The following is a 12,821-nucleotide window of genomic DNA, read 5'->3' on the forward strand; positions in this document are numbered from 1 at the left end:
AGTAATAAAAGAAAATATATTATATAAATATAAGTGACAAATAAAGTATATATTATTTATTTTATATATTTTCATAATATTAATTAAAAAATATCAACAAAAATTAGATGAACGAACTGAAAATACAATATTTATTTATTTATCTGTGAGGAGAGGGTAGTTGTTCAAATGTTGAGGTGGTTGGCACACAATTTATAGCACTTTAAATAATAATAATAATAATAATAATAAGTCCGATTAAGAGATATTTCGAAGAGCTTGTGTAAGCCATAACCGCGTCTAAGCATTTTTTTAATTAAGTATGGTGTATACAATTAAGATTTTATTGAATTTTAATAAGTTTATAAATTGATGTGAATTTAAAAATTTTATTAAACTTTGTGATTACTTTAGATGATATCATTCATAAATTTGAGTGGACTATCTATTTATTCTTATAGATTTCACAAAATTGATAAGATTGTGTAGTAATTTATTTTATTGATTTATATGATTTTCATTAAGTCATATTAAGCAATTTTGTATCTTCTTCTTCTTTTTCTTATTATTATTTTCATTGTCATCATCTCCATTTTCATAATGTTATATATTGACTTTTTACTTAGTATTAATAATACTCATTTTTTTAAAAATAAATTTACGATTATTTGAAAAACAAAAAATAGAAAAAAAATAAAAAAAAATTTAAATCGAAAGTTTCTAAACGCGACCCAAAAAAACGAAACTGAAACCTGCGAATACAAATCGAAAAATGTGACTTAAAAAGTTTGGTTTCGATTTGAACTTACTGCCTAATGTTATTTTTTTTACTAAAAAAAAAAAGTATTGGGTTTGTTCTTTCATCGAATTTATTGTGTTTGTTTGGCTCATTTTTTTTTTCTCAAAAAACATCAAATCAAACACCTATTTTTCATTTCTTATATTATACTAAAAATCAATTTTACATTCAAAACATCGCATCAACACCTATTTATATCACGTGATACAACTATTCAAATTTAAAATTTTTATTATTCAAATCTCAACTTAAAATCCAAACACCCAAACAAACACACCCTTGTGTTTCTCCGGATTGTTTTTTTTTTTTTTTTTCGTTCCCAAAGTATTAGTCGGTGGTGTCCAGCCCATGTGAGATTCTTTGAGGTTTTGTGTTACTTTAACAATGCTTCCGAGTCTACTGTGTTCTATTAATTTTTCCAATTATTTTTTGTTTTTTAAATTTTATATATTTGATTTGTAATATTTAAAATTTATCATTATATTATAATATATAACCTATAAAAAAAAATACATGTACACAAATATCTATATATACAAATATTTTATAAAAAATAAAACCAAACCCAACTAATTTAAAATAGGGCAAGTTATTATTTTAGCACATATGTTGAATAGCTTAAAACTTAATTATTTTAAATAATATAATTCAATATTATTTAAACTTAAGGATTGGGTGCTGAAATTGAAAATTCTAACATCTTATCCAAATTTAAGTTATAAGTTCTACAAAATTTGTCTTAAATGATCTCTTATGGTTGAGTTTGGGAAAAATTAGTTTGAATTTGATATTACAATAATATTTGGTGTGATATGTTGTGAGAGATAAAAATGTATTTTTTTTTGTGTCTAAATGATAAAATTTTTAAAAAATAGTTAAAAAAACATTATCCAAGATTCTGTTTAATAATTTTTTTAATATTTCAAAAATAATATAATACTTTATTAAATATATATTTTTTTTGTTTTCAGAATATATTACATAGATACTTAATTTTTTATTTCAAAAGCCAAAAACTTTCGAAACTTTTATTTAAGTCAACTCTAAATACTTAATTCATTGTGGATGGTTGTTATTAAATTGAATTTTGTTGATGCCACATTGTATATAAATAGATATAATATGATATAATTAAAAATATATACTATTTATATTAATAATATATGTTGATATATATTGTAGTATATATATATCTCTATATATATCTATATTTATGGTAATATATCAATATGTATATATACGACGATGTAACTCTAATTTTAAGAGAGAAATGATATTATTCCGTTAATTCTAACATAATATTAGAGCACTGATTTTTCCCCGTATAATTAAATCACACTGCCCGTTCTGTTACCTATCTTTCCGGCGATCCTCGATCTACACCGCCCCCACCATCCCACCATCAGATGCGCCATCGCGAGAATGGCCGGCACCCGAAATTTCATGGCGAACGGCGGCGTGTGGCGATCTCACGCGCGTGATGAAGTTTCGCCGTCGGATGCTTAGGCGGCGCGTGACAGCGCGTGCGGTCACTATAGGAGAAGTTGCGCCTACGGCTAAAGCTATTGAATCATATATTGAAAGATTGGAGGATTGGGACAGTAAGAACCATTAAATTCTTACCTGGTTGCGCAACACTTTCACTCCGACGATACATGTGCAACTTGCCCAATTTAAAACTGCTAAGGCAACGTGGGATTTCTTGGCAGTCCGCTTCTGTGCTATTGGTTTGGCGCACTATTATCAACTATGGAGTACACTTCATAATCTGAAACAGGAACTTGGACAATCTATCAACGACTTTCTTGCGCAAGTGCAACCTCATTGGCTTCGGTTGGATCAAGCTGAGATCAGTCCGAATCATCTTCGCCTCATTCAGGTCTTGGTGGCTTTGCGTCCAAAGTATGAGGCAGTTTGTGCCTCCTTGTTACATCGGCACCCACTTCCTACATTGGATGCAGCTATTTTGGAGATTTTTTTTTTTAGGAAACACGTATTCATGTCGCCAAGGCTCCTCCGCTTGATTCTGCTCTTGCGGTCACCGCCCGACCACCTACTCAGAGTCGTCAACTCCGTTTTGTAAAAGATGTCAGTCTTCTCATCACAACTTCGGTCACTGCCCCAAAGTGGAGTGCCACTACTGTCACGTTTTAGGTCATACTATACAGTATTGCCCAACTAGGCCGTATCGCTCTGGCAGTAGTAACTTCAAGGCTCGGCATGTTCGTGGACCTCCTCATTCTAGTACCTCATTTGTCACAACCTCTGCCACGTCTGCGTTTGCGCCTCCTACGATTCAGGACTTTGAGGCTCTCCTTAAACAGGTTCTGTCTTTCAATACTGTCATGTCTACCACATCAGGTACCTCTCTTTGGTATTTTGATTATTCTTGTAGTAATCATATGACCTCTGATATATGTCTTATGACCTCTACATCCACCGCACCATCTCTTCCACCTATCCTTACCGCAAATGGTACTCAAATGTGCAAAACCCATACTAGACACACATCCACCTCATCTTCATTTCTCCCTGACACCTATTGTATTCCCCAATTAACATTAAATTTGATCTCAGTTGGTCAATTAGTTGATCAAGGTCTCACAGTGATTTTCTCTTCTTCTGGTGTGCAGGTTCATGATGCGCAAACCGGGAGGACGCTCGGAATGGCCAGAAGACGGGCCGCTTATTTGAGCTTGAGTCACTTCAGCTCCCTCGTCCCTCTGTTTCTGCTGCCACCACCTCAACACCATCATGCCTTTAGTGGCACCATCGTTTCAGTCATGCGTCCTCAAATAAACTCAGGTCTTTGATAGTCAGGGTCTTTTGGGTTATGTCGGTTTTTAGTCTTTTAATTATGTGGATTGTTCATTGGGGAAACAACCTATTTTTATCATTCCCTCATAGTACTTCTGTTGTGGATACTCCGTTTTCATTAGTTCACTCTGATATTTGAGGACCTTCCCCCGCTGTCTCTATGAATGGTTCACGTTATTTCGTGTTTTTTTATCGATCACTACTCTCGCTTTACGTGGATTTACTTCATGCGACACCGTTCTGAACTCTCCTCTATTTATATGGACTTTGCTAAAATGATACATACCCAATTTTCCTCCACTATAAAAACTCTCCACAGAGATAATGCTCTTGAGTATACAGATTCTACATTCCTTCGTTTCCTATATGATCAGGGTACTGGTGTAGAGGGCTCTTGCTCGTACACCTCTCCAAAAAATGGTCGCGGCGAATGTAAACACCGCTATATCTTCGATACAGTCCGCACCATTCTCTTATCTGCCTCTTGTCCGGATTATTTTTGGGGGGAAGCCGCACTTACTGGTGTCTGAAATATAAATCGTCTCCCTTCTTCTATCATGGATAATGTTAGTCCATTTGAAAGACTATTTAATCGAGCCCCTGATTAAAGTCTTCTCCGCCCCTTTGGTTGTGTCAGCTTCGTCCTCCTCCCTCCTCATGAGCGCACCAAGTTAGAACCTCGCGCGCGTCTGTGTTCCTTCATGGGATACGGGGTAGAGCATAAGGGTTATCGTTGTTGGGATCCTATTTCCAATAGGTTACGTATTTCTCGTCATGTCACATTTTGGGAGAATACCATGTTTTCTACCTTGTCCCACTTTCGAGTTCCTTTGATCGTTCTTCTCCGTTCTTTACCTTGTCCAATCTACCTCTATTTCCTTCAGACGACGTGGCTCCATCTTCTGCTCCTAACGCTGTCCCGGTTGCGCCTCCTGAGCCGACGCTGATCCCTGAGCCCATTACTACTCCCGACTCTGATCCGTCACCACCACTAGATCCTGACACTACTTCGACTTCGGACCCTGATCCTGGCCCTCGCCGTTCCACTCGGGTTAGTCATCTCCCTACTCACTTACTCGATTATCACTGATTCTTTGCCACCTCTTCCCACCATGAGCCCAGGTCCTTTCGTGAGGCGTATGCGGATCCGTTGTGGCGGCATGCTATGTTTGAGAAGTTATAGGCTTTGGAGAAAACTCACACGTGGGATATGGTTGATCTTCCTCGAGGCAAGAAATCTATCGGTTGTAAGTGGGTATTCCGGATAAAAGCATACTATGATGGATCCATAGAGCGCTGCAAGGCTCCTTTTGTAGCTAAAGGCTACACTCAGGAGTACGGTATCGAATATAAGGAGACCTTTGGCCCCGTTGCTCGTCTCACCTCCGTCCGTTGTCTTATAGCTATCGCTGCCGCTCGTCAGTGGCCCCTACATCAGCTCGATGTCAAGAATGCATTCCTACATGGTGATCTATCCGAGGACATCTACATGTCTCATCCTCCTATTTTCCCACGTCCTTCAAGGTATGTAAACTTCGTCATGCTCTATACGGTTTGAAACAGGCACTTTGAGCTTGGTTTTCAAAATTTAGCTCTGCTCTGCTCCAGCTTGGATTTACTTCCAGTTATCATGATTGTTCTATTCACTCGACGCGGGTCCGCTGGTGTTACTATTCTATTACTTTATGTTGATGACATGATCATCACATGAGATGATCAGTTAGCGATCTCTGAACTACATGATCATCTCCACAACCACTTTGAAATAAAGAGCTTGTGGCCTCTTCGGTACTTTCTCGGTCTTGAGATCTCCGACACCTCCAACGGGTACTATCTTTCTCAAGCTAAGTATGCCTCCGACTTTCTGTCTAGAGCAAGTCTCACTGACTCTAAGATCGCGCCTACGCCTCTTGAGTCTGAATGTCGCCTTACTCCGATGGATGGTGCCCCTCTCCACGATCCTACCTTATATCGCCAGCTGGTGTGAAGCTTGATATATCTAACTGTTACTTGACCTAACATTGCCTATGTTGTTCATATTGTCAGTCAGTTCATGTCCGCTCCTCGGACGATTCATTACTCTGCTATTCTGCGGATTCTTTGGTATGTCAAAGGCACTATTCTCTATGGTATCCATTATTCAGCTCGCTCGTCCTTGGTTTTAACTGGGTACTCTGATGTTGATTGGGCGGGAGATCCCACCGATTATCGCCTTCTGGCTTTTGTTTCTATCTCGGTGATTTGTTTATTTCTTGGCGCAGCAAGAAACAGACATTCGTCTCCCGGTCCAGTGTGGAGTCTGAGTATCGAGCTCTTGCCGATACTACTGCCGAGCTTCTATGGCTTCGATGGCTATTGGCTGATCTCGGTGTGTCTCAGGCCTCTGCTACCACTATTCATTGTGACAGTCAGAGTGCCATGAAGATTTCGATGAATGATGTTTTTCATGAGCGTACGAAACACATTGAGATCGATTGTCACCTTGTCCGTCATTACTTTGCTAACGGCAACGTCTCCTTGTTCTCCACCTCTTCTACTGATCAGATTGCTGATGAATTTACCAAGCCTCATTTACCCAGCCGCTTTCAATCGTTCTTAAGCAAACTCAAGCTGGTTTCCACACTCCCACTTTGAGTTTGTGGGGATATTGATATACATTGTAATATATATATATATCTATATTTACGGTGTTGATATATATTGCAATATATATCTATATTTATAATAATATATCAATATGTATATATACGACGATGTAACCCTAATTTCAGAAGAAAAATAATATTATTTCGTTAATTCCAACTATATATAATATAGGTATAATACATGATACGTAGTATATACCATCATTGTTTTCAGTACAACGGCATTATTGTTGTGACGTGAAACAGTTTTAATTTAGGTGTCAAACAATTTTCGAGTGGGTCTTTATCTGCCTTAATTTCTAATTTGGGCTTATTGAGGCCCAATTTGTGATTTCGAGCTTTGATAAATGGACCAAGTTTTTAATTTGTTTAATAAAAGCCAACGTGGGCCCAAAAGTATGTGGCCCATTTAGATGGCCTAACCTCAGGAATTTTATTTTTAAATATTATACACTTCATCAAATGAAATAATGAATACTGAATAGATAATAAATTGCAGAAGGGGCATGTCACGTTAAGCAATTTCAAATTGATCCCTGCCCTAAATCTCAGCCCTTTTCGAAACTGGATTACGCCGTCGACGTCGATCGGAAGCTGCCCCCGCCCACCTCTGCGTTCTTCCGTCCCCAATCCGACGTCTTCCGGCTCCGGCGTATGTCCTGATTAATTTCAGCAGTGTCTCGTTTTCTAGGTCGGGCGGGGGAGGTTAGGTGAGGTGTGATCTTAGGGTTTTCTGTAATCTTTCGATTACATATCGATAATGGCTCGTAGGCATCACACTGATTCCAGTAGCGGAGAGGATGAGAGGCGCGTGAGTAGGCGTAGACGTAGCGAGAGTTTGGACGAGGACAAGAGAAAGAGGAGGGGTACGGATAGTGATTCAGAGAGCGAAGCATCGGAGCAAAGAGAAATCAGGCGCGACGATAGGGAGAGGAGGAGAGATAGGAATGATGACGAGAGGCGAGAGAAGGCGGAGAGAAGAAGGGGCGAAAATGGGGGCAACGGAAGTAGGGATTTGGATCGTGATAGGGATTCTGATGGAGATGGTAGGGGGCGGCGAGATGATGATAATCAACGGGGTCGGGAGAGCAGGAAAAACGAGAGGAAATTGAGGGATGGCGAGGATGACAATGGCGACTACAGACACGTTGAGCGAAGGAGGCGGAGAGATTACAGTGACAGCGATGAGGATGATAGAATTGGCATCAAAGATGGGAAGGGGGAGAGAAGTAGGGATAGGGAGAGGGAGAGGGAGAGAGACAGGGAGAAGAGGGATAATGAGAGAGACAGATATAGGGATAGGGATTCCAGGACTGATAGGTGGGAAAGAAGCCGGAGAAATGAAGGGAAGCATAAGGACGATGATGAAGAAGAGGAGGAGGAAGGGGAGTACAGAAGCAATAGGGATCATCGTAGAAACGAGCAGCAGCGGAGGGATAGAGATAGAGAACGAGAACGAGACAGAAGACGGGACAAGGATGGTGGGGATAAAGAAAAGAGGAGAAGAGATACAGAAAAGAATGAGAGTGATATGAAAGGAAATGGGAAGGAAGAAAATGGTGCTCCTGCAGTACGGAACGCCGGCGGGGATGTGCCAGTGGATCCAATTGCTAACAAGGGGAGGAGCGGCGGGGTGTATATTCCGCCATTTAAGTTGGCGAGAATGATGAAAGATATCCAGGACAAAAGTAGTGTTGAATATCAAAGAATGACTTGGGATGCTCTGAGGAAGAGTATCAACGGGCTGGTGAACAAAGTGAATGCTAACAATATCAAGAATATAATTCCGGAGCTGTTTGCGGAGAATCTGATTCGAGGAAGGGGTTTGTTCTGCAGATCATGTATGAAGTCTCAAATGGCTTCTCCTGCTTTTACAGATGTGTTTGCTGCATTGGTTTCTGTGGTGAACACTAAATTCCCGGAGATTGGCGATCTTCTGTTGCGGAGAATAATATTGCAGCTTCAGAGGGCATACAAGCGCAATGATAAGGTTTATTGTTGGTGAATTTTTCTTTGTGATAGTAATGCATATTAGTCTTGTCATTTAGCTTAATGGTCCCATTTTAATATTTTGCAGCATCAACTAATTGCTGCAGTCAAATTTATTGCTCACTTGGTGAACCAACAAGTAGTTCATGAGCTGATTGCTCTTGAGCTTTTGACATTGCTTTTAGAGAAACCGACTGATGATAGTGTTGAAGTGGCTGTTGAGTTTGTTACAGAATGTGGATCCATTCTCCAGGATCTTTCTCCTCGAGGATTGCATGGTGAGTCCGAATTCATACCAGTTTTCGTTATTTGTTATTTCTCCTTATGATGTTGGTACGATAGAGTTTTATAAGTTGTTATTCTTTCATGCAAATGTATGTGTGTGTATTATATTATATATATTAAAGTGACATTTACAGCTATGGGTGGATAACTTTTTGAGTTATGTATGCCACAACGAATCAGTTCTCTCTGCAATTTTGGTATTTAGTTTTTCTTTGTTTGAGTAAATGTATGACTTCTGCTGTTTCATTTTATTTTATTTGAAGCTACACCAAGAATCCATATATGGGGTAATGTCTATGTTATGTTTCAAATGACGCAAAGAAACTGTTTTATCCTTTGTCCACTCATGCTGTTCTTGTTTCCATGCCTTTTAATCAGCTACCGATTTCAGAATTGTATGTGATTTTACTGTTGGATGGCTTAATGATCGATGCCAATGAATTGCTGTATTGTCCCCAATAATGTTTTTGCTGCTTTGTTTAATGCTAGCTCGTCAATGAATGTATATATGAGTGGATACTTATCCGAATGATTTGCCATTTCAACATTGATTTCATATGAGTTGCACCTCTCACCAAATGTCCTTGTTACCACCTTTGTAATGGCTGCTTGCATGATAAAGATTTACCAAAGTAACATGCCTATGTAATTAATCCCTTACCGTACTCATAGTGTTAGTTCATACTTTATATTGAATAATCACTTCTTTTTCCTTTTCTTTTGGGGGACCCTACAGGTATATTCGAAAGATTTCGTGGAATTCTTCATGAAGGAGAAATTGATAAGCGTGTTCAGTTCTTAATTGAAGGCCTCTTTGCATTGCGGAAAGCAAAATTTCAGGTGAGTTTCAAACAGAATGATACCATTGGAAACATAATATATAATATCTGAAATGCATCTTGTTTGCACTGATTTGGAACATGTGTTAACTTTCAATCTCTCTGTGGATGCGATTTATGAAGGGGCGTGGTGCTGTTCGACCTGAGTTGGATCTAGTGGAACCAGAGGACCAATTAACCCATGAAGTCTCTCTTCTTGATGAGATAGATCCTGAGATCACGTTAGGTATATCTTGGCAATTACCCACTCTTCTTATTTTTGCTTTCATCTTTTTTCACAGTACGGTAATAACTGGTTTTCTTTTTACTGCTCTGCAGATATCTTTAAGGCAGATCCCCAATACCTAGAGAATGAGAAGCGGTATGAAGAATTGAAGAAGCAAATATTGGGTGAAGAATCTGATGATGAGGCAGATTCAGGGTCAGATGAGGATCAGGAGGACGAGGATGAGGATGATGAAGAATCCGATGAAGAGGATGAAGAACAGATGAAAATAAAGGATGAAACAGAGACAAATTTAGTCAATCTTCGAAGAACCATCTATTTGACAATCATGTCAAGTGTTGACTTTGAAGAAGCTGGTCATAAACTCTTGAAGATCAAACTGGAGCCAGGCCAGGAGGTTCGTATACTTTCGCTCTGTGAAATAAATTTCCATAGATTATTGGTTGAATGGACTGCGAAGTTTTTATTTGAGTATCTTTTATCTATTGGTGAAATAAACCAAAAGAAAATTGGGAAAATATGGTGTCAATTCTACCGTCCTACAGAAAAAAATTGCATTTCTAACCTGAAAATTGCCGCCTCTTAATCGCTTATTTCATGTCAATTTTGAGTGTACCTTTCTCTTCCCCAGCAATATGTTTTATGCGGATTATAAATTCCTGGAAAGTGATGCTGCCTTTTATTAGGGTAACTTCCGTGCACATAAACACTTTTCTGGTGATAAGTTGGCTAGTATTTTGTTAGTCAATATGTTACAGCTTTTATGTTTTTCATTTTCTAGCTATTCCATGTATATAATATATAGCTGTGTGATATTGTTTTGGTGATCGATGCAGATGGAGCTCTGCATCATGTTGTTGGAGTGTTGCTCTCAGGAGAGAACTTACCTTCGCTATTATGGGCTGCTTGGGCAGCGGTTTTGTATGATAAACAAAGTTCATCAGGAGAACTTTGAGAAATGTTTTGTCCAACAATATTCCATGATCCACCGACTCGAGACCAATAAACTGCGGAATGTGGCCAAGTTCTTTGCTCACTTACTTGGCACGGATGCATTGCCTTGGCATGTTTTGGCTTACATACGATTGACCGAAGAGGACACAACGTCTTCTTCCCGTATTTTCATTAAGATCCTCTTTCAGGTAAAATTCATCACTTTTTAATCTTGCGAATCTTAAAAAACTCTTACCTTGTTACTATGGTGCACACTATGTTTTTTTGCTTATGTACTACTATTATGTATTTGTTTAAATGAATCCTTTCCTAAAGATCATCGAATCCGAATTCATGTGATTTTAATTGCAGGAACTGTCCGAGCACCTGGGAATTCGCTTGCTCAATGAACGTCTCAGCGATCCTACGATGCAAGATTCTTTTGATTCTATTTTCCCCAAGGACAACCCGAAGAACACAAGGTTTGCTATTAACTTCTTCACTTCAATCGGGCTCGGTGGGATCACGGAAAACCTCCGGGAGTATCTCAAGAACATGCCGAGATTGATAATGCAGCAGCAGAAGGCTGTCCCCGAGTCTGATTCAGACAGTTCCGGTTCAGATTCCGATGGATCTGGATCGGAATCAGAATCTGAATCATCGAGCTCGAGCGACAGCGAGGATGACAAGAGGAGGAAGAAGAAAAAGAGGCGACAAAATTGAGGATGGGCAGCAACATTTGTATCCACAGCTTTGCATTCAATCTTGTGATTATAGTGCAATGTATTTCTTTATATGCTTAAATTTCCTTATCAAATGCACTTAAGGCTTTGTTCTAAGTTCTTATGCAGGTGTTGTTTCTTGTTGCTTTACTTTTTGATTTATTACCCAAATTTTGTGCCTTTTTGTTTTGTCTAATATATATAATTGCAATTCATATATACTGAAGTGGTGAATTTAATTTCTTATTTTGTGATTATTGGAAGTATTGTTGTAGAACTGTGAAAAAATTGCACTCATATCATATGTTATTGTTACAGCGTGAAATGACAGTAATAGCCCTATGCTTCAATCTGATTTACACAGCGAAGATAAGTCTCGCCCCCAAATGGCGTCGTCTTCCTTCCTTCCTTCCTTCATACTTTTAGGAGTTTCGCCGCCCTAACCACCGGATTCTCTCTGGCGATCGCCTCCCGACCGGCCGCCTTGTAATCGAAGCTACAGTCGTGGCGATCCGAGTATCTGTGCTCGGAGCAGAAAACGTCTCCGCATCTGCACCGGAAACCGATCAAGCCGATCCGCTTCCTGCAGCCGGAGCCGGAGCACCGCGTCGCCTCTCGCGGTCGCTTCCTCAGACCTTCGCCTCCCCCAGGCGGCGCAGGATCGCTTTTTGTAGGAGAAGCGGCGGAGGAGCAATTCCTGCGGTCGCACGCGCCTCGATCTGAGATGTCCGGCGACCTGGAGGCCGGAATCGGTGCGCAGACCGGTATGTTGTCTGGAAACTTGAGTTCGGTTTCTTCGATCTCTCGCTTCTGCGCCATATGCAATAGTTTAGATTTGGTTTGAGGGATGGGAGAATTGAGAAATCTGAGGAAAAAAGGAATCCGAGGGATTGATTTTGTTGTTTGTATAATAATATTATAAATGGATTGGTGGATGGATTTTTCAAAGCGTGGGGTGGGTTGGGGTGGGGGAGAATGAAATGAATAGTGTGTGTGTGTGTGTGTGTGACGAGGGGGGTATGGGCACCAGGAGTTGCTGGTTCGTGTAATGACCGAAATGCCCCTCTGACTACGTACATTGCAAATTGCATACAGCTAGCTAGAGCTCTATTCACTCTATTATGATCCTGGACAGATCTGCGCCTCTCATCTTTGGGATCATGATCAACGGCGTAGATTTATCTGGACTCCGGTCCCGGGGCTACCTTTATTTAAATGCGGCTTTGGATATCAGCCGCCCTGACCGACGTGGTTTCGCATGGGCAGAGATAAAGGTGAGGTTGCTTTTGTCTTTTACTGACTCACTAGATCAACATTTTTTTCTTAAAAAAATATATACATATATTTGGAAAATCTTTAGACAAAGCATTTTGCGTGTTATTTGTTTTTTTTTAAGCGAAAAAAATACTAGTATTAAATATAATATATTACTATAAATTGAATTGTTGTACTCTTCAACTACTAATAGTTAATAGTTTGTCTTCGAGTTAGGAAGAAGTCTTATATAAATTGCATACTACAATGTGAAAACAGAATATATTTTCTCTGCCAATTTCTACAACACAAGACAAGAAGATAGAGAGCAAA

The 12,821-nt window shown here is 39.4% G+C and overlaps 2 protein-coding genes across 2 annotated transcripts; one reads left to right on the forward strand and one right to left on the reverse strand.

The window, feature by feature from the left end:
• The first annotated feature begins 6,722 nt into the window (after positions 1-6,722).
• Positions 6,723-11,453, forward strand: LOC127244354 (uncharacterized). The gene is made up of 7 exons (XM_051264843.1): positions 6,723-8,230; positions 8,318-8,507; positions 9,251-9,354; positions 9,477-9,579; positions 9,672-9,976; positions 10,416-10,721; positions 10,885-11,453. The coding sequence occupies exons 1-7, from the start codon at positions 7,001-7,003 to the stop codon at positions 11,233-11,235; spliced, it is 2,589 nt and encodes an 862-aa protein (XP_051120800.1). The 5' UTR covers positions 6,723-7,000; the 3' UTR covers positions 11,236-11,453.
• Positions 11,454-11,500: 47 nt separating this feature from the next.
• LOC127244359 (zinc finger A20 and AN1 domain-containing stress-associated protein 5-like) lies at positions 11,501-12,211 on the reverse strand. The gene has a single exon (XM_051264846.1). It carries the CDS (start codon positions 12,051-12,053, stop codon positions 11,649-11,651), a length of 405 nt encoding a protein of 134 aa, XP_051120803.1. The 5' UTR covers positions 12,054-12,211; the 3' UTR covers positions 11,501-11,648.
• Positions 12,212-12,821: the final 610 nt, after the last annotated feature.

This window comes from Andrographis paniculata, unplaced genomic scaffold (genome assembly GCF_009805555.1).
Source record: "Andrographis paniculata isolate CXL003 unplaced genomic scaffold, ASM980555v1 Contig9END, whole genome shotgun sequence".
NCBI classification, from domain to species: domain Eukaryota; kingdom Viridiplantae; phylum Streptophyta; class Magnoliopsida; order Lamiales; family Acanthaceae; genus Andrographis; species Andrographis paniculata.